General features: G+C 41.7%; 1 protein-coding gene across 1 annotated transcript in view; it reads left to right on the forward strand.

Moving 5' to 3' along the window:
• The window catches only part of igsf9ba (immunoglobulin superfamily, member 9Ba), a 58,825-nt gene that overhangs the window by 26,678 nt on the left and 9,437 nt on the right, over positions 1 to 22,710 (forward strand). The window contains exons 4-17 of the mRNA XM_026341810.1: positions 2,116 to 2,267; positions 6,885 to 7,002; positions 10,667 to 10,808; positions 12,830 to 12,975; positions 14,246 to 14,388; positions 15,330 to 15,470; positions 15,582 to 15,701; positions 15,802 to 15,952; positions 17,503 to 17,626; positions 18,886 to 19,061; positions 20,534 to 20,760; positions 21,098 to 21,182; positions 21,305 to 21,466; positions 22,078 to 22,123. Of these exons, the coding sequence (XP_026197595.1) occupies positions 2,116 to 2,267; positions 6,885 to 7,002; positions 10,667 to 10,808; positions 12,830 to 12,975; positions 14,246 to 14,388; positions 15,330 to 15,470; positions 15,582 to 15,701; positions 15,802 to 15,952; positions 17,503 to 17,626; positions 18,886 to 19,061; positions 20,534 to 20,760; positions 21,098 to 21,182; positions 21,305 to 21,466; positions 22,078 to 22,123 (1,933 nt within the window). The remainder of the gene's footprint in view (positions 1 to 2,115; positions 2,268 to 6,884; positions 7,003 to 10,666; positions 10,809 to 12,829; positions 12,976 to 14,245; positions 14,389 to 15,329; positions 15,471 to 15,581; positions 15,702 to 15,801; positions 15,953 to 17,502; positions 17,627 to 18,885; positions 19,062 to 20,533; positions 20,761 to 21,097; positions 21,183 to 21,304; positions 21,467 to 22,077; positions 22,124 to 22,710) is intronic.

Below are 22,710 nucleotides of genomic sequence, written 5' to 3' on the forward strand. Positions count from 1 at the left end.
TATTTATATGTTTAGTTTATCTGCACTTCCATTTCACTGAGTACTTACAACACGTGTAAGAGGAGGACGCAGAACATGAACAGAGCAGACACGTTAAATAGCATTGGTCAGATCTAATAAGAATCAACATTTTTCAAGTTTTCTGCAATTTGTCATAACAACAACCTCTCCCCCCTTTCGCAGCAATAACCTCAACTAGGTGTTTCATCAGTCTACAAAACATTTTGCCAATACTGCTGTGGAGTGTCAATGTGCTCTTTGGCAAACTTCAGGCATTCAGCAATGTTTTTTCATCCTGGTGTCCTGCCATTGTCTTTGTTCAAAGTTTTACTTACTATAGACTTAACACAGATGTTAGCCAGTTCCAATGACCCCTTCAAATCTTTGGCTGTCTCTCTGCGTTGTTTCTTTACCTCATTAATGAGTGTTGGTTGTGCTCTTGGGGTCATTTTGACTGGCCGCCCACTTCTTGAGTAGAGTAGTGTCTCCATTTGTAGATTGTTTGCCTAACTGTAGGCAAAGTCTTTGACATCACTTGTTGGTTGATTTGTGTTATTATTTTAGGCACATTATCTTTGTTAATACTCTTGACTTAGATGAAGATCAGATCTCATTTTATAACAAATTGATGTAGAAAATCATGAAATTCCAAAAGGTTCACATACTCTATGTGCTCATAATCTACTTTCTTGCAAACGCAAACTCATAATTACACAAGGTTCAGTGTTAGTAACGGAAATGATGCATCATGATCCATTTAATGTAGTCGCTGACCCATCAACTACATGAGCAAGGGATACATAAACCAGTCATGCATTTTATTACAATCTCTATTAATCTACAGTATCATCTAATGTAATGAGTGCTGGGGAGTGAGAGGGCAGTATGGACAGGCAGATGTCTAAATGTGCTAATTGGGCGTTTTGTTTACTCCATGCCAGGTGCTTGTGTGCAGTCTGAAGCATGGCAGCACTCCCAGCGGCAAGCAGTGACCCACTTGTATAGCAGCGCCTTTTTTTCCCCTCTTTCTCTCTTTAGCTAAACACAGTGCCACTTTTTCTAATCAGAATATCATGTTGAAGCCATGAAAGCAGCTGGCTGTGGAAACTACAGTTATTAGGTGGTGAAGAGCTCCCTTGTGTCTGTTAGTGGAGCTCTGAAACGTTAGGCGGAAATGTTGAGCTGCTGAGACGTGTCTTTGGGGCTCGAAGAAGAAATGGCAGCTTGCAGGGGAGACGTCCAACCACATCACAGCAGCGCTGAAAATAAGTGTATCTCAGCAGAGAAACTGTTGTGTTTAGTCACCTATATGGTCATCTTTGGAGGACGGACTGCATTATATTAAACCAAATATTTTGCCAAAGCTGGTTGTAGTAATAGTTTAGGTCTTTGTAATAAACAAACCATATTCATTTTCTAGTAACATACTACCAACAGCCATTTTTCTGGCTGTTAATTTAATCCAGAATTCCTGTGAAGAAAATAAAACACTGAGAGTCTGGCACCAGGCTGGCAGCTCTGTGAGCACTTGGCACTGTGGTGCTGTGTGGTTAATAATGATGTCAGCATGCCAACGAGCACACAGTGACAATACTAACATGTTGCTGTTTAGCAGGTATAACGTTTACCATAATCTCCGTCTTAGTTTAGCTTGTTAGCATGCTAACATTCGCTTCAGTGCATCTTGGCTTTAATTCGGCAAGTCTCTGCAGCGCTGCTGGAGGGATGGAGCACCACTCCTCTAAAAGATATTCCCATCGTTAGGTGTTTTGATGCTGGTGGCGAGTGCTGCCTGACATAAATCTCCCATATGTGTTCAACAGGGGTGAGGTCTAGTGCCTGCGAGGGCCATGTTCTTTTAATACTCATCAAACCATTAAGTGACCTCATAGGATCATCGGATAAGAGTCAACACCCATCACTTTCACTCCAATGGGACGAGTGGACCAGGAAACTATGCCAGCAAAATGCTTCCTTTAATGTTTTACCTGTCTGTATTTCAGTGGTGGAGCTACCAACGCGGCCATCCATAGACATTTTGATATGCACATGCAACAAGCATGGACATTTTAATGCAACAACAGTATTAATGTGTCTCTTTCTCTTTCTCCACAGCCCCACCTTCATTTACAGCGACGCCGCCACAATATGTGGAGGCGAAGGAAGGGGGAAGCACTCTGCTTAGCTGCTCTGCCCAGGGAAATCCAAAACCAATGATCAGCTGGCTGAGGGAGGGGGAGGAGCTTGTAACCAACACAAAATATTCGGTAAGAAAAAAAAACCAAAAAAACAGCCATTATCCTGATTTATGATTGTGAAAAATAGAAGCAGGATATGCACAGATGGTGTCATCCTGATCCCATCTGTACTGACAGTGTGTTAGGCTAATGTCAGTTTATAGTATTGTTCTGCTGCAGAATATCACATTTTGTGTAATGAGACCTGTATCAGTGGGTCAGTACTTTAGTCTTTAGAATACAGTAAGCTGTATTACTGATAGTATATCTGATTCTACAAATCTACAGTATTGAAAGTGTTAATTTGGTTAATTTGCACCAAAATCTATGATCGGCCCTGATATGCTGTCACTCTCAGTCTCTTTCAGCTTCTGTGTCTTTAGTAGATATAGTAAAACATACACCTTGAATCACTTTTAACAATGTTAAGAACAGCTACTGGTGGTGCACCTCACATTTCGGAGCCCTCTTTATTTTCTGCTGATGCCTGATTCCCGTGGATGTATACAGCCTGATGTCATGACCAGATATTTCTGGCACAGCATCGGTGTGGTTTGATAGCAGCGAAGCGTCCCAGCTTAAGGCCTCAGCCTAAGATAAGATAAGATAAGAAAAGATAGACTTTATTCATCCCACAATGGAGAAAAATTCTTTTTTTACAGCACCAAGGTGACATTAAATAGGACAGTATAGAAAAGCAGTATAGAGTGTTAAGCATCAATATTAACTACACAAGAAAAAAAAAAATACAAGACAATTAAATTAATTAATTAATTACACACCAAACAACGATAATATATCCAGTTTACACCAGTATAAAAACAAATGACAGAAACAACAACAGCAACAACGAATGAAATACACTGTGTAGGTACATAGCGTGTCACTGTAGTACTGTGTTGTATAGTCTGATGGCTGTGGGGAGGAATGACCTGTGGTAGCGCTCCTTCTTGCACTATGGGTGTAACAGTCTCGTGCTGAAGGAGCTGGTCAGAGCCTCTACAGTTTGGTGCAGGGGGTGGGAGGGATTATCCATGATGGATGTTAGTTTAGCCAACATCCTCCTGTCCGCCACCTCCTCGATGGACTCCAGTGTGCAGCCCAGGACAGAGCCAGCCTTCTTAACCAGTTTGTTAAGTCTCTTCCTGCCTCTGCCTGTACTGCCCCCTGTCCCTAGCAGCTGTCTGCACACACCAAAAGACCTCAGTCTCCTCAGCAGGTGAAGGCGACTCTGGCCCTTCTTGTACAGAGCGTCCGTGTTGTTAGACCAGTCCAGTTTGTTGTTAAGGTGAACACCAAGGTATTTAAATGTGTCCACAGTCTCAATGTCTGACCCGTGGATGTTCACCGGTGAGTGTGGTGGAGGGGACCTCCTGTAGTCAAGAACCAGCTCCTTTGTCTTGCTGGTGTTTAGGATCAGGTGGTTATTTTCACACCAGTCCTGCAAAAAGCATCAACCATAAACATCAGGTCTGTGATGCAAGTCGCACAGAATCAAAAACATTTTAACACACTGTTCTAGCACAGATGACTCAGAAACACCAAAAAGCTTCACCGGGCTTCGAGGTTTTGCAGCCACAGGATGTCGCATGTTGAGTAAAAGGTGCAAATGTCTCTTATTTTCAAATGCTCTCAGTACATTATAACAAGTGCTCTCAACACCTACACGTGTAGCTGACAGCCGAATGCAACAAGTTCACATCTGGGAGTCAATATTGCAAAAGCAGGAATTAGAAACGTGGGAGGTCAAGCTAAGCAAAAAATTCAATCGCAGCAGCTCGTCGAGGAACAATTTCTGGAACACTTTGAACAAAGCAGATAGTTGATTATATAAAATAAGTACAAGAGCACTTTTTCATACAGCTTGTTGTTTTTGAAACTTTTTTGAAATGTGGATGCCTTCTACCGTTTCTGCATGCTTTCACAGTCTCATATGTCACTGATAAGGCTGCTGCAGGCCTTAGGAGTGTTTTATCTTTTTTCTTTCATTACTTGCTACACCATCCCTCCCTCCAGTTTCCTCCTTTTAACACCATCCCCCCCAGTAAATGGTTAGACAACACTGTGATGCATTATTAATCTCCTCCTCCTGCATCAATATTACATTAGTCCTAATATGAATGTTAAACCAAATTAAAATCGCTAGTGAGAGCCAAACTTTATTAGCTGCACTGCTACATACTGAAAACTATCAAAAGCAGCGCGTTTATTGTCCGTCCTCCATTTTTCTGGAGCCTCAAACTTGGGAAAGCTCCTTCTTGTGGCAAAAGGAGAGCTGGTGTGTGCTTGTGTTCGTGAACGAGCATAAGGGCATATTTGCTCACCCACATGCTCAGATCCATGGAGACGTCTTGGAGAAAGGGAGGAATGTGACAGACAGGGCCAGAGAGGAGCAGGAATCCTCCTCCTCTCTTTGCTTTTCATCACTTCTTTTTTCCCTTTTCTTTTTCTTTTTACGTGCACAGAAGAAAAACAGCTATAAAACACAGCCTAAACAAAGGAGTTGTGCAGGAGAGGACAGAAACCAGCGTGAACCATCATGTGATTATAAGGGTCTTCTCCAAAGTGCACTCAAATCACAAAGAAAAAAAAGATGCAAGCAGGAAAAGAACAGTGACCCCCTGCTGTTACAGATCCCAACATCGGTCTCTCCGGATGTGTCAGTGGAGCACGTGTGACAGAAATTAAGATTCTGCCTTCATCTCATGCCTCGTCTTATCTACTGCTTCTGTCCCCTTTCTAACTCCTCTGCTGCAGATCTCCCCCTCCCCCCTCTCCCTTTTCTTTAATCTTCTTTCCCTCACCTTGGATTGAGTTCAGCTAAGGCACAGGAAGCATTGAGACAGATGATGACCATTACATGTCATCAGATGCTGTTAAGTTCACTGTCTTCGAAGTCTGTTATAATCACGACTACAGCTGTGAATGAGGAGTGCAATCACTGGATTCAGATTTACATTAAATGCAACATAAAATCCCAGGATTACTAAACTGTATGTTTAGACAGACTGCGAGGCATAAAGTGACTCATTGCTGCCTTCAGAATTAATAGAAAATAGAAGATCTGTCCAGGTTCAAAAGGTTTCAACTTGAATGAAAAATGTGCGTATGTCAGTACATCATCACTGGGCTAACCTCCTTTTCTGTAGCATCAGCAGGTCAATGCCATCCCCCTTGAACATTTCTGTCATTGTTTGCAAAAAACATAAATCAAAGCACTTTTCTCACTTTTTTTTCCATATTCCAACACAAACTACCAACCACTGAAGCTACCACAAGTTAGAATGACAATTAAATAAATTACAGTGTTCACTCCTTGCTATGCTGCTGTGGACATGTCTAAACTCGCTGATGGCCTCGTAGATGTTGGACGTATTATGAGAACTGGGATGGCCCAGAGCTGACCCTGGCAGCTTGCATTTAGCCCGTGAACACATAGAGCTCATAGGAAATGGTGTTCTTTAAAGGCTACTCACTACAAAACTGAACATCAGATAAGTGGCAAAATAGTTTTTCAACAACCTACCATACTTATCTTAACGTGCCAAATAAGTGGCACCGCAGACTAAAAATGAGGTTTTATTACTTAACCATTATCCAACATATGATAGCTCATAGAGAGACAACACGGGGAGAGAGAGAGGGGACATTGCAGTTATGTGGCATGCACACAGAACATTAGTCTACTCTACCAGTGTGCTCCTCTCTCTGTTTTATATTAAACTCTTATATAATCCTTAAATCATATACAGTGGCTCAGTAAAAGTTACTGTTACATGATGGAGGCTGAACTAGAAAGCAGTCCTGCTAAATCAGACAGAAAGTGTAACTGTGTAATTAAAGTAAGGACAGTTTTAGTCCATTTGAATCTGTCTCAACTTTTTTTAATCAATGCAAATGACTTTCCAAGCCTCAAATCGATGCTTCACAACACATCAGTGTTTAGTTAACACTCCCAGCTCTCAGAGAGCCACACATGTTGTATGATGCTGCAGTGATACACAAAGTGTTATCGTGCGATAGACGAGCTGACTGATGATTATGATGCTGCAGTTTGCCAACAGACTGACAGAAGTTAAACGTTGCTGTTGCTGGTTTACTAGTAGCATCCCTCGTCTGTGGAACATTTGAGAGACAGATGAATAGGAGTAATTCTGCAGGCGTAGCAGATTCCCCCTTGGCTGAATGAATGGACAGACTACAGCTGTGTGTGACTTGAATGGACAGAGCCTCTCGCAACCTGTTGCATAATTTATGAGGGTATTTCTGTTAGGTTTGCTTAATGTGTTTCTTCACCGCTTATTGGTTCTCATCAGTGCCTGCACACAAGGACGCGCAGCAAAATAGAGTTCGACGTTTCCACGGTTACCACATGCAGGAATCAGACCTGGAGTTAATTTAAGTATGGCACATTGATGACTTTCAAGTGTTTGATTGTCACCACAAACTTACTTTCAAATAAATAAACACTTTGAGAAGATAAAACAGTTGGCAACCTGTTGCGATTTTCAAAAAAGTTGCCATAGTGACCACTGAACCTCTTCCTCCACCACTGTCCTTGACAACTTAAGACATGACTTGTTTGTTACTCATAATTTCACTGATTGACTGTCTCAGTTAATCTGTTTATCCTACTTGTAACCGCAGGTACACGACGGCAGTCTCACCATCCTTGGCATCACTAGAGATGACAGAGGGGCGTACACATGCCGAGCCTACAGTGACCAGGGGGAAGTGCTCCATACTACCCGTCTGTTGGTTCAAGGTACATGTGCTGTATACATACAATACATTACACACACTATACAGCAGCTAAGCTACTACACTGTTTATGAATAAGTGTAATTGACAAATGTGCTGTATTTGCACGGATCAACAGATTTTGAACTCTCCTACTCTACCTGCGGCTTAATATTGCATTTGCATCATTAAGTCGTGAGTTTCATTATTTATACTCAAAGGCATTTACTGTAGTAGGATTTTAAAAGCAGAGCCATGCAACTCTCTGGTGTCCTGATGTATGTAACATACCTTCTGGGTCTGTATCAGTCAGTCAATAACTCAGTCTGGGGCCTCTGTTTGCTCGTGTCTGTGCTCCTGTGCACAGCCATGTGTGTATAACAGGATCTGTCTATGAGAATGTCACTGTCTATCTCCGGTCCATTAACCAGGCTGTCTGCAAGACACAGATCAGATAGATGGTTGTGATACCAGCCTCCAATTCCTCTCAGTCTCCTGATACAGCAAGGCTGAGGGGGAGTGTACAGTGTGTATTTAACAAGCAGCTGAGCATCTGGTTTTAATGGTGAGTTAGTGTAAGGTCTATTTTAATACTTGACTTCTGCAGGTGGAAATAGCACAATAATTTGTTACAAACCAGCAAACAGGGGAGGCCCAAAATGTGGAGGCAAACGTGAAGTCAAAAGCAAGGCTGGTTTCATTAATAATATGTATACATAACACAGAATCACAGCACAAGCTGCGAAAATGGCAATAGCAAGAGATTAAACTAAAAGAAAAAGGAAAAACTGAAAACGCTCACTAGGAGAATGAAGACTGAATAGCTACCGTTAAAGGAGAACAAAAGGTCACTGCTACGCAGGAGACAATTAACAAGAAGGTGAAACAAACAGGTGAGTGAACCCAGGAAGTGATGCTGCCCCAGCTGGTCTGAGGGTGGAACTGTAACATAACTATTCTCTTTGTTCCCAGTATGCTGTAGTAAATGCAGGCACAAATACACACACTGAAAATAAAATACACATTTAAAAAGAAATCATTTCAATCTAGTAAGGAGTGTAACCAGTGCTGTCTGTGATGCAGCTGTATTAAAGCTGCAGGCTTCCTCTCATACCAGCACATACTGCAGCACTGTTGGAGCAGCAATATGAACCAGAGTATACAATAGCACTGCAACTAAAACTATTACACTCCCTAAACGGTCCTGACAGTCCTATGTACGTAGGCTTTACAAATGTCGTTGGTCAGTAGATCAACTTCTGCTTTGGGCTCACACACCCAGAAATTATGAAGTTGGGCTTCATGCTCAGGTTAGCTGGGAAGGTTTTCCACCGCTCTGCTCTGCTCTGCTCAGCAGCAGGCTTCCACAAACTGGCTGTTCAGGGGAGAGCGAGCTCGGAGTTAGGGGGCATTAAAGAGACAGGAGCTAAACTGATCCGTCTCAGATGGAGGGTGAAAAGAGGTACTGGGTAAAAAAAAATCAGAAAAATGAAGAGTTTTTACAACAGATATTTCCCCCACAACTATGCACAATATGGCTTCTTAAAGAAGCTGATATCAGCATGCTTTTGGCATTTTGCCTGGAAAAGTGAGACGATTAGTGATCTCGATGTAGTGGCAGATTCATTTTCTGTTCTCATCTAATGTACTGATTGATTCATTTTGATCTTATACTTGCACAGTTTTCTTCAATGTGATAAAGAACAAACTGTAAAGTTGTCAGACTCAGTTAAAAACATACATTCTTCCCTTCCAACATTTACTGATTGATTGTTATACGTCATCACATGTTATTTAATGTTTTGCCTAAAGAGACTTACCTTTTCCTTTTACATGTAAATGTGGATGGCAGCATCTGAGGACTGCTCCTCCCCCTGTGAATTGCAGAGACACTTTATGCACAAAACACAAACCAAGCTATTTGACCTTTCATATATTCTCTCGCTTTTAGAGCTAAAAGTAGATTATCTGAAATATCTACATAAATAAACACAACAGGGTTTTTTCTTTAGTTGTGCATCTGTTGCAGTGTTGAGACATTGTGGGATAAACTGTGTGTAATAAGTGTTACTTGATTTTGTTGCAGTTTGTGTGTTGTGAGATCTTTCCGTTATGTTATCACCTGCTGTGTTTGCAACTGAGGTTTGAATCTCAGCCACTGCAATAATCCTGTTAAACTCTGTCACATTAATGTCAGAATAATATGAGTTTGGAAGAGTTGTCACCACTGACATCACCTGCACACAAACAGTTGTGTTGCATCTCACTTCATAAAACCTGTGTTGGAATCTGGAGCGAGGTGTGATAAGAGAAGCGCAAACATCCTATTCCCCTATGTTGAGTTTGGTTGAATTTTTGGCACAAAAAAGCACTGTAAAAAAAATAAATAAAAGAAAAGTGTAAGATACGATTAGGACTCAGGATCCAGAACAATAACTTGATTTCACTCTGATGATCTGTTTTTAATTGTGATGTGAGACACCTGCACAGCAGCGTCAGTAGTTCCACCTGACGTATAGCGCTTTACACGCTGAGAAGAAAATAACCCAGAGGTTTGTATCTGGGCCCACTCATAAAAGACAGCTTACCTTTCATGGCTTCTGCTGTTTTATTGAGAGTTAAGAGCAGACCTACTGTGGAGTGCCTCGGGGGATAAACAGGTTACAATGTGAAGCATGCATAAGCTTCAACTCCGGCTACTATTAAGGTTAAAATAGCTGGCTGCTCACTGTATTTTATCAGACTGTGGTGAAATATTGTAAATAATAGTGCATGCTCTTTATCACACTGAAAGAGGAGAGAAGCCTTAAGGTCCTGTATATGCTTTATAGCATTTCAAGAGTTCATTATACCTTTCATCCTTTTAATGATCTTCTTTTCTGTTTGAGACAACACATGTCTACTAAAGGTCAGGCATGTTTACTTGTATTGCATCTAAAAAAGCAATATACAGATTTTTGCGGAAAACATAATGGGTATCAAGACAAAACATAAAGCAGTAAGTTATTACCAACATGACACCAGTAGCCTCCAAAAAAGTTCCCAGGCCACATGGTGAATCAAAAAATAACAGCTGAAGCTGCCACAGACTTGAACAGACTGTATCTTTGAAAGACTCCAGCTTGATTTAGTTTGAGTGGGACAGTTGCAGCTTCATATTTGGGGTGCATTTTGATAGGAAAGTGTGGTTTTATTCTGGGTAAAATGACAGAACACACACAGTTCAAGCTACCAAGTCCAGTTGATACTTGTAACGTTCTGCCATTTTAATAAAAAAACTTGGAGGCAATGAGGTAATACGAGTCCAGTTGAGACAAGGGAAGAAGCAGCACTTCATTTCTCTTTATAGAATACAAAGTTGTGAAGGTTACAGATGGATGCAGTAAAGGTGTCATGAAAAAGATGGGTGTAAAAAACACTTCACTTATGGAGACTTATTAGGCATGTATACGCTCTTTGTGTCCATTAATAAATGGTTTGTATCACACCATAAATGTAGTTAACACAGATCTAAGTGATTACTACAACAGTGCTTCACCGTATTGTCTGTTTAAAGACCAGCCTCTGTTTATGGATGCCTACCTGAAATATAGCTTTTGACAAAAACAATAATAAGCATGCTCATATGGGCTGGCACCATAACAAGGGTTAAATGAACATGAACTAAAATAATGTTTCATTCCTCTTAGGGCCTCCATACATCGTGTCACCGCCAGAAAACGTCACCGTAAACATATCCCAGAATGCACTCTTCACCTGTCAAGCAGAGGCGTATCCTGGCAACCTGACCTACACCTGGTTCTGGGAAGAGGATAACGTCTACTTCAAGAAGTAAAGTTATGATCAAGTTTACTTCTGTACTGTAGCAGCACTAAGTCTCGATGTAGGGGAATATCTTAGCTAAGCACATGGATGAGGTTAAGACTTAAGAGAACCTTGCTTAGAGGCTCAGTCATTTAAATCACCACCAGACCGGCTGCATGAGGCTTTTATCCCCAAGCTTTGTGATGTGAATGACATTGTATGTCTCTGAGCCCTTTGCGGTGCAGTATTTTGAGTGACTGTCAAAGGGTCGTGTGTGTGTGTGTGTGTGTTTGTGTGTGTGTGTGTGTGTGTGTGTGTGTGTGTGTTTGTGTGTGTGTACCAATGCCCTGTCCTGCTGTGGCCCTGGAGGCAGTAAGAGTGGGCCTGGCGGGGTTCTGTCTGGAGCGTGCCAGGCGAGTTAGTGCACTCTGATGACAACATCACATGACTCAGGCCTTTTGTCATCATACGCCTCTCATGCAGTGATGATCTGAAGCTTGGCCAGGACCTCTGCGGGCTGCCCAGAGCAGGTCTTTAGAGTCTGAGAGGGTTTTTACAGCAAACAAGTGACAGACAGAACAAGTGAATGGGATTTTGACTGGCAGTGAAAACAAGTGCCTCAGGGACTTGTATAGAGGAGGTGCACTGACGTGTCCAATCTAATTTTAAACAGCTCTCGTAGCATCAATCTTGATTTTTTTTTTTTTCCATATTTTTCTCACCTTCATTTTTTTTTAAAAGGCAGTGTAGATGGATGACATGAGCCGACGACGTGCTTCTGCTTTCGTTTACTTTTTTCTGTTTACATCATAGCTCTACAGTTTCCCAGGCATCCATCTGAAATGCCTCAAAGTGATGTTGTACAGTCGGACACAGATTGAGACCAAGACTTTTTTAGACCTTTAGACATCTCACAAACCATTGTCACTAAAGGCGTCTTCAGAGGTTAAAAGGTGACTGAGTGTAAGGAACAGGACAAACCTACTGCTACTTATCACAAAGTGGAAGAGAACAGTTTAGGTAGGCTGCTCCAGACATCTTGCCAGAGGTTTTGCCAGGAAGTTGAACTCAGGGTCTCTGTAGGAGCTGCCTCTGGCTGGCAACTTGCTCTGTAAAATAAGTATTTTAAAGTCATAAGACATTTGACGAATAGCTTGAATAAAACCATCATGTGGATTTATTGACTCTGCAACTCACCTTCATGTTATCACTGATCATATATTACCACTATTATTAATACACTTGGAATAGTAGTAACACAGTTTTGTTTTACATTGGATTATTTTACCTACAGTAGTAATGTTAATGTTCACAGCAGGTTATCTATACTATGTGTGTGCATATTACATACAACAACACTACATTAAAAAGATTTAGACAACTGCATTATTTATGATTATTGTATTCATGATTTTCCCATAGAGACTAATTGCACAAATTTAAACAAATTTTAATTGACTTAATAAGTCCTGGGACTGATCCAGATTCTGTACATCCTATTTATTCTTGTACATCACTTCGGGGGATTTTTTCACAACCTGGCAACCCAAATAACAGAACTGTAAATAAATATTAACAAAAAATGTATTGATAATCAAAACATGGATTTGTTATAACTTATAAATATGATATGCAAAGGAGCCTTATTAGGTTTTATTTCAAGATGTGCTGAGTTTGGGCTTCAGTTCTGTTGCATGATAAAATGTCGTGTTACCGTGTGGACAAAGAAAGAAGCTCCATTAAAAGAGAAAGCCATGTGAATATGTGCTCCATCATCAGGGTGTTCAATTTTAAATGGTGTCAGGGGGTAAAACATGGAGGCTGTACCATTTGGTGATTACGGCAATTAGAAGATTTGTTTGAGTCTCCTGCTCTGTACTCTGTGTTCTTTGGATCGCTCTCAGAGCTGGCTGCTGCTGTCTGACTCTCTGCTGCTCTCTTATGGCTCCTTAATGCAATTTAACAGAAAATATAAAGATGATGGCTGCCCTGTCCTGCTGGTGTGTTTCTGCAACACAGTGTAACAAAGCGTCTGTGTCTTTTTGCAGTGATCTGAAGCTCCGAGTGCGCATCCTCATCGACGGCACCCTTATCATCTTCCGGGTCAAGCCGGAGGATGCTGGGAAATACACCTGCAGTCCGAGCAACAGCCTCGGCATCTCGCCCTCAGCATCAGCCTACCTGACTGTTCAGTGTGAGTGTTACTGTGGCAACAAAGTGGCGGGGGGAGGGGCGGGAGCGAGCAGCGCGAGGAGAAGGGAACAGCAGCAGCAGCATGGAGGCTGCTCATGTTGGAGGCTGCTGTATTATTTGGCAGCACCGCTCTACCACTGTAATGCCAAGTAACCCTTCTTGAATTTCAAGGTCACATGTTACAGAGAGGGAGCAGAGATTCCCCCACGCCATTTAAACTGAGCCTCTCTTTTCGTGCTCTCGGAGGATTGTAATGATTGAATTTAAATCCAGCCTTATTCCTGTGCACAAAGATGGAGACCGGTTCGTCCTCTGACTACATTTTTCCTCGTCTCTTTTGAAGCTGGCCCCACTAAATAAAACGGTGACCTTCCTGCTCATCAGCTGTGACTGATGAGAGACAAACACCACTCCTGGCCGTCCGACGTTCCATTGTCAACCCTCGCGTGTTGAGCTAATTTGCTCCCAAGTTGCGGCTGGTCATTGATTACTGCGCTGCACAGAGCTAGAGAGAGCTGGGGGATCCACAGCACTGCAGGCACTGATTTCATCACAAACACAGCAGACATACAGCAGTGTCCTGCATACTTCATATAAAACATATTCAGGGTTCACAATCGCTGAGGTTTACCTGGGACTAAATAGACTCCTACAGCAGAGTAGCTACTTGAGAATAATTTCAGCATCCAACACCAACATTCAGTAAAGAGAATTAGTGTGTGACACACAACAATGTAGCTGGAAGTTTTGTAAAATACTGTAAATTAATAAACACAACAGGCTCACAATTTCAATATAATATCATTTGTTAAACACACTGATCGTTAAGGCTAAGAAGGGATAATTAAGGTGCATTCATAGAGACTATATGTAACATTAAATGAGTATGGGTGAAATGAGTCTGCGTTCTATAACAGTTCTGCAGCCTGTCTTGGACACGGTGTACATGCACTGATGATGTTGAAACGTCTCCATCTGGCCATAGCCCAGTCTTCTCCTCCACTAATTCCCCTGTCAACTACACCTTGTTAATATGCTATGCACGCATGAAAGATTTGTTATTTCACACATCTCTATCTGGAAGTTGAGTCATGGCAACTGGACTTCCTTCTTGTTAGGTCGAAACGTTTCACTACTCGCCCAAGTAGCTTGTTCAGTCTGAAGATAGCTGGTTAGAGTTAGTTACAGTCTGTTCACATAAAAGTGATGTAAAGAAAGTTCATTGATTATGTATTGAGCTTACCTAACGCTGAGCTTTCCTTTACTTCCAGACCCCGCCCGAGTGATCAATATGCCGCCGGTCATCTACGTCCCACGGAAACTGCCAGGCATCATCCGCTGCCCGGTGGACGCCAACCCACCTGTGACATCAGTGAAGTGGGAGAAAGATGGTTATCCTCTCAGAGTGGAGAAGGTCAGTCAGTATCACAGACTTTGTTTACCTCCTAAATAACTCAGTCACCTTTCTGGGTCACAGCATCCACTGTTATATTATCCCATAATCTTTCAATCTGCTTTTCTGCAGTTCTACATGTCTCAGTGTAACGTGTTTGGCTCCATAATGCTGTGAGATACAGCCCACAACAGAAGGATTGTTACTTTTTTGTTTGTGTGGTTCAGCATATTAAGTGTGAAATAGAGGGTACTATATTAAGTAAGAGTAGGTTTACAGCAACATAGAAAGAACGATGTGGGGGATGTGGCCCTTTTAACATAGTGCACACAGTTCTGGGGTTCAAAAGTAACTGGGTAGATTTAAACACGTCAAAGTCCATCATCATATGTAACATTTTGTTCATGTTGTTGTTCTTATCCCAGGTTTTCCTGTGAGTGCCTGCTTTTTCAAAATTGTACTTAGGTCTTTAGTCAAATGAGCCACATTTGATATCTGTGACTGTTTTATTATTTATTTGTGGTCTTCACTAGCATGACCACATCTTTACAAGTCGACAGACAACTGCACCTCCGTGTGAGCCACGTGTGAGCTCTGTTGTACATGAACTAACGCTGAATTGAAACACAGCAGCCCAAGAAACATTTAGTAGCCAAGTATCCAGATATTGCTGAATCCTACAAATGGCAAAATCCCCCCCAGAGGTCTTTCTATCCAGATATAATGCTGTTCAAAATTAAAGTTAACCAGAGGTAAAGTGAATGACATGTTCATATTGGTAGCAGGTTCTGGGACCTGTGCACATTAGGATAAATGTCCACTTCTCATTCTCCTGACTAAAATAGAGTTTTGGGGATTTTTGTTTTCTTCTGCAGTTCAGAATTATTAAACTGGGATCCTGAGATTTCAGGAAAAAAAAAAACCCTGAGATCAAGAATTTTAGATGTGCCCTTGTCTTGTAGTACCCCGGTTGGAGCCTGATGCCAGATGGAAGTATCCGGGTGGCGGAGGCCACAGAAGACTCCCTGGGCACCTACACCTGTGTGCCTTACAACGCCCTGGGTACCATGGGCATGTCCCCCCCTGCCACTTTGGTGCTAAAGGTACATGGCTGCTCATGTTTGCTTGTGTCTGCTGTTGAGTTTCTGTATGTTTTATCACAGTCTGATCTGCCCACATGTGAGCATGACATGGGTCTGTGTGTGTTTATCAAGGATCCCCCTTACTTTAATGTGAGGCCTGGGGGGGAGTACCGTCAGGAGGCTGGGAGAGAGCTAGTAATCCCCTGTGCTGCTTCTGGAGACCCTGATATACCAACCATCACCTGGAGAAAGGTGCAGTGGACAAACGCACACAAAGTATATTGTGTTTGTTTAGATTTGACAAATTGTGTACTGAAGTGTGTGTTTGTACCGTCATTTTCTACTACTGAAGGTGGGGAAGCCAAGCCGGAGTAAGCACAACATCCTACCCAGTGGCAGCTTACAGTTTGTGTCCCTCAGCAAGGAGGATCATGGAGAATGGGAGTGTGTAGCCACCAATGTGGTGACAAGCATCACTGCCAGCACGCGTATCCTAGTCATCGGTACAAACAAACTGCACAGTGCTCTTTCTTCCTCAACCACTGACCTTTCATAGTTGTTTTGAGCTCATCTTTTAAATGATTTGCATGACACAAAAAAAGTGACCCGCAGCCTTCAAACTTCTTGCCCCTATCCAATCTTCCTCCTGGGCATCATTAAAATTTCATTTGATCTTATCTGTAATAGCTTCATACAGTTCATTTAAAGCCTGACTCTGTAACTACAGTGTGTGTGGTACCCACCCCTCTGCTTGAGCCGTGCCACCACTGCCATTGTGAGTTACAGGCGACGGCCACAGAAGATTATAGCATTTACACAGGGCTATGGCAGCTTATTGTTAGGGCTGCCTTTGTCTTTTTTTGTCTTACTCATTTCTAAAAAAATGTCCATGTATGAAAGTTTCAGTATAACTAGCCCTCTAACTGAACATTGTAGAAAGTCTCCTTTAATGTCAATAATTCAAATTGTAGGGTTCTGATTTTAATAACTAATCATGGTGCCTTTGCCTTTAAGTACCCCTTATCTAATTTGAGATTGTAGCACTGATTATGCCCTTTGCTTGCTTTGTGTTGTGACAGTGACATTACAGCAGTAATAGCAGCCACTGTAGCAGAGAAATGCTTTCCCGAAGTTTAGAAAACAGAAGTACGCCACTGAAATTAAGCACACAGGGAAGAGCCTGTGCTTATGCATGTCTTTTTTTGCAGCCTGCCTTTATTTGACAACCAGTATTAAGAGGCAGAAAACAGAGGCGAGGGAGGGGGCATAGCATGCAACAAAGCTCCTCTGGCAAACAGGGCTACCAGGGTGCAGCACTGAGAACATGCTAGTAATGCAGCAGTGACTTATCCAAATACATATTTAGCTTCATAGATTCATATTCTTCATACAGCTTTGAGATTCTATCAGTGTTTTTACATAACTCTCAGCAGGAAGATGAATAAGCATATTTTCCAGTGTGTTAGTCCCTGAAATGTGAGCAAGTCAGTTAGTCTGCCCCAGTAGCCCATTGCCCCAGTGCCTACGGAGTCATTATATTCACACAGCTGGCAGCGTTCATCCTGCTTCCGTGTGACCAGCTCTCAGCTGACAGGTGTCACAGGGCGCCGCAGACAGCTGTGCTCCTCAGACTGTGCTCGGGTCTCTCTTTCATCCCAGAGACAAGCAAACTGGCTTCGGGCCACACCGCACAGCTGTTAGGTGGGTGGGACCAGCAGAGCCACAGGCAGCACTGCTGCTCTTGAACTTGACCTTACACTGGTCACCGCCTCAGCCAGCGTCACATTATCCACCAAGAGCATGAGACACAGCTGTGGCACAGCATATTGGGGATGAAAATGCAAGTGAAACAGCAAAATACTTTAAATGCATCAATCGGTCATTAAGAGTAACATTTCAAGTCAGGTGTTAACACAATATGCATATCTCAAGAGATGTCTATAGTTTTAATATTGCAATCAATATTAAGTGATAATTGTAAGTAGTTATTTGTTTGATTAGTAAATTAGAACTTTTCAATGTTCTTCTCTTTCTGTCTCTGTAATCCTCTCAGGCACCAGCCCACACGCTCCTGGAAACATCCACGTATTGCCCTCAACTACTACTGCTAATGTATCCTGGGAACCAGGTTATGACGGCGGCTTCGAACAGACGTTCTCCGTGTGGTACGGTCCAGTGTGAGTGCTCTTAGTTTACTTCAAATCAATGACAGCAGTCTGCTGAGATGGAAACACTACCTGGAGGTTATTGGCCTAATTTGACATACAGTAGGAGCCAGGGCGCTTTACTCTCTCCTGTCCTCTTCAGTGACGATAATAAAATATAGAATTCAGTTAGAAGCTCACAGCAGAATTGTTTTGACAGCATATTTCTCTGGGTATTTAGTAGATGTGCATGTGCATAATTCATGGTGTGTATTAGGAAAGTAATGGAGGGTCACTGCAGTAACTCCCACTCAGCATCATACACAAGGTACAGTAATATGCATGTAAGAACGGAGTTCCTGATTTTTGATGCATATGAATAAATCAGGAAATGAAGAAAGTGACACTGCAGCGTTCCTACGTGCAATAGCATTTTACATGTAGTGACTCAAAGCCTTGTGATTACCTTGGTAAAGATAATTATATGCTAAATACATTTCATAGAGAGACGTGGAGTGGCATGTTGTGGATGTATAAATAGCAATGACGTATGTGCTATGTGTCAACAGTGATAACTGGCAGAAAGCAGTAACTCTAACAGCTAAAATTCTCAAAATACCTAGACAGGTTTACATTTAAACTCACAGGTTATCCCGTCAATGTCACTATTTTTATTAATTACATTTTACAATAAGCATATGTGGAATCAAATAATTCAAGATTAAGATTCTGTTTGTCACCTGGTTATATTGTCCACAATTCAAGTAGTCTCTAAAGTGACAAGGTATTCCCAGTCGTCAGTGTTATACTGAAAAGTCTAACTTCATTAAACTCAATATTTGATCCCAGGAAACTCAAGTAATTTCCACTGGTTATGGGGATGACATAAAATGTCTCTTTTGTGCAGCTGGCAAAACACAGAGGATAGAAGCGAGGAGCTGATTAAAATTTTGCTGCTTTCAGTTATTGCTGCGCTCACAGCAGTTAAGCTCTATGAGAAACAGACTTTCTTTGCCTCTCCTCTCCTCCAACTGCTGCATGTGCTTACTTAAAAATGAATGCAGGACAGACTGGATAAGGAACATATACTCATTTATCATAAGACGTTTTTGTGTATGTTAGACCACGTTGGTAGTCCACACACAGTCTGCATATGCTATTTATAGACAGTTTTTAAAAGAATCATGACAACCTTGGTGTGCAGGGAGGGTCTAATCACACTTAATACATTATTCACATTTCAATCATACCGTATATAATATTCTGTTTTTCCATCTCACTTCTGTTTTTAGGTCAAAGAGAATAGACTTCGGTCCTCACGACTGGCATTCGATGCCAGTTTCTGGTGCTCAGACCTGGTTGGTGGTGCCAGGGCTGGAGCCTGGGACAGAGTACCAGTTCAGTGTCTTGGCACAAAACAAACTGGGCACGGGCCCATTCAGTGAAGTTGTGACAGTCAACACTGCAGGTGGGTACCGTAAATCAAAGGTTTTTCCATCTATGTTTGCTGCTTCCTGACTTCAGAATCAACCCACTGAGCTGTACTGAGACACTATTTATAGTTTCATAATCATCTGAAGCAGAATGGAACATACTGCCCTCTAGTGATGCTTAAATTGATGTGTATATGTCTTTATTCATGATGTAAAACAGCAAATACTCTCTTATAGTAAATGTCCATGCCATCAAATCATTTTAATGATGCTATGAATAAGCAAACAAGATTTTATGTGACATTTAATGTATGTGTAAACGTAGATTTACATGCGGTGTGAAGTGAAGGTGATTTTGGAGTCAGGAAATAATTTGTAATATATGTAATGTGGCCATGTTTTAATGTGCCTAGCAATAAAATAAGTATGTCTCTACTGTATGAATCATCATGGAAAAGGACAAAGGTGTGAGTAGTGCAGTTAATGATGGCATTATTCCATTGAGGTGTGCCAATTAGCCACTATGTTCAATGTCCGAAGCATTATTAATGTTACTAGTTCCACCTGTGTTGACACGTCAACCTGTTTGCCTTGAGAAAGATAGAGGTGCTACTAACAAAGTCTCATTTCTCCTGTCTTTTTGATGTTCAAAAATATGATTTACATCCTTTATAAGCTTCCATGTTGCAGTCCAAGTCATGCCTCAAGGGCATACTGCCAGCTCAGTTTTTCTATGCCTGCCTCGTGAACACAAACTGAATTAAAGGTGTGTGGTATTTAATATCAATGTCTCCGTGAAAATAAGACAAGGAAGGGAGAAAGGTGCAAACCTCGAGTCTCCTCTACCATACCGGTGGAAAGAACAAAGAAGTGAAGGCTTTGAATGAAGAAAGACATGAATCAGGGGACCCCCATAGTCTCTGTAAACAATACTGATACCACAAACTGGCCAGTGTAGACTAACCCAGGAGAACAATGCACTAAAATATCCACTGACAGTTCCAAACTCAGAAGAAATGTCAAAAACTGAAGAAACAAACAGTGTTTTTTAATGGTGTCATGTGCATACTGAAAATATACCATGGCAGCATGGGCTTATGTGCCAGTTAACCTCATACAAGCCAGGAGTCCTATAGTGTACATAGTATATAGTATAGTATAGTACTGTCTGGTATATTTCCAAACCATAGAGAATGCCTCTAACATGGAAAAGCAACATAAGCATCTTTCACAATTAAATCTTCAGATCATTGTCTACAACACTATTTATAATGTCATATATTGCAGCTTGGCCCCTTTCACAGTCCAGAAAGTTTAAATCAATTTAAAACACACCTATAGTTTCAATCAAGTTTTTAATCATTTGTACACGAGATTATTTCAAGGCTGTATGTAGCCATTCCACTGAAAAGAAATCATTATGAACTGTTGTAAATTCTGTTCAATGTTTGAATTGTTTCTCCAAGGTTTTCTTTTTTTTAAAATTTGTACAATTACCGGCCCACAGGCTCTCCTCTGGGTACCCCAGAACCACTGGTGCTTCTTACTCCACCACGGTGCCTCACAGCCAATCGCACGCAGCACGGTGTTCTCCTCACATGGCTCCCTCCAGCCAACCACTCCTCACCCATCGACCGATATATCATGGAGTTCCGCCTCGGGGAGAGGTGGGAGGTTCTGGATGATCTGATCCCGTCCACCGAGACTGAGCTCATAGCCAGAGACCTTGTTCAGGTTAGTTACCTACTGTACACATTTTGAAATGGAAACATTAGCCTCTTCCAGGTTTTTGTGAATGTTAAGTGACAGGGATTATGTTGGAGGGGCTTTTTTTTTTCCAAGGTCTTAACATATCTGCACAACTTTATCATATGCAGTAAATTATATAGAACTGGCATCAATGTAAAGATTGTCAACACAAACAAATGAATTTCTTATTTTTAGTTTTTTTGCATTTCAGTGCAGTGGGGCAAAATTGCAGTGCACTTAGCCGTGGTCTAGAAAGCATACACAAAAAAACTGTCTATGAGAGGGTCATACAAAGAATGTGTTTGTTGTGTGTCTGTAACAGGAGTCCTGGTACGAGTTTCGAGTGATGGCTGTCATGGACGACCTAATCAGTGAGAGCAGCAATGTAGTGGGAGTGTCCAGCACAGGTCAGTTTCCTCAGAGAGCTTTTTACAAACTACACACAGAAATGACTGGTGCTCGGGAACAGCATACTTTTGAATTTTATGTTGGCAGCCTTTTGATTGTATCCACTCCTCTGCCCTGTCAGATCCATTCCCTCCTGCGGAGTTGCCTGATGAGGGGCTAGCACGGCCTGTTGTGGCGGGTGTCGTGGCAACTATCTGTTTCCTGGCAGCAGCAGTACTATTCAGCACTCTAGCAGCTTGTTTCGTCAATAAGCAACACCGTCGCAAACTCAAGCGTAAACCAGGTCGGTCTTTCTCTCTACTTAATACACATGTTAAATGAATTATGTCTGAACGGAATTACTGAACGGGCCTGCCAGACATAAAGTGTCAGGGTCCCTGATGTAGAGCCTCTTTTCAAATTTGACTGTTAATATTTCAATGAAGAGACAAGAAAAAAATAGAAGACGACCACAAAGTGATGCATGATATCTAGAATAAAAACGCATAATGATGTCAAGAAGATGCAAAACAAGCACAGGGATACACAAACAGACACAAAATGACCACAGTGACACAAAATATCTAAAAAAGACAAAGACAACTAGAAAAAAATAACAAACAAACCCACTGCACAACAAAGAGATGCAAAATAAGTAAAAAGAAACACAAAAGGACCATAAACAGTGAGTTCAAAGAGACGCAGAACAGCTACAGGGAGAAGCAGAACAAGTATGAAGAGATGCAAAAGAAGTGCAAAAAGATACCAAAGGAAGACAAAGAAACACAGAACTAATTGATGCAGCCTATGAACAGTATGAGGGGCTGGTTGTTTCATAATCTGTCCATGTGTCTGACTTCTACTCATGGTGTCCAATGGAAGAAAAGCTTAATTTAAATATCTCTGTCCTCTCAGATCCTCCCCTGTCGGTGACACACTTCAGGAAAAGCATTGAGTCACCGTAAGTAAAGCCAATGCCCGAGCCCCTGCAGTCTGCCAGAGGTGTCCACTACTGTGCATCTGCTTTTGCACTTTACTAAAAGTGAAACCCACAACATCACCCGGAAACACAGTACACAGTGCTTTTTGAATGTTGTTAATGAAGCTGTTTACTACACACAGCATGCATTATCCTGTGCTTTTAGTAATGCGACAGGTGTATTTGCATAATACAAAAACATTAATCATACTGTATGTTTAAACTTTATTTAGAGGGTGTGCAGGAACATGTACAGTAGCAACCTCTAGCGGCTCTTGGGTAGAGTAAGTGGGGTTCAAAGCAGTCAAGTCAGCATTTTAAGCACATTACCCAGAGTGCCAAGCTGCAGTATGTGTATTGATTTTTGATCCATCTATTCTTTACTGCTGTCTGCTCTCTGCATGACTCTCAGTGTCTAATAATGCTGTTTTTTGTTTAGCTGCACATTTACTGTACAGTGTCAGCTATGTGTGTGTGTGTGTGTGTGTGTGTGTGTGTTTTGTCTCTATGTCTGTAAAACATGTGTGACTACATTTCAGTCTCAAAAGAAGATCACATATGACAAGAAT

The sequence above is a fragment of the Anabas testudineus genome, chromosome 13 (genome assembly GCF_900324465.2).
Source record: "Anabas testudineus chromosome 13, fAnaTes1.2, whole genome shotgun sequence".
In the NCBI taxonomy this organism is placed as follows: domain Eukaryota; kingdom Metazoa; phylum Chordata; class Actinopteri; order Anabantiformes; family Anabantidae; genus Anabas; species Anabas testudineus.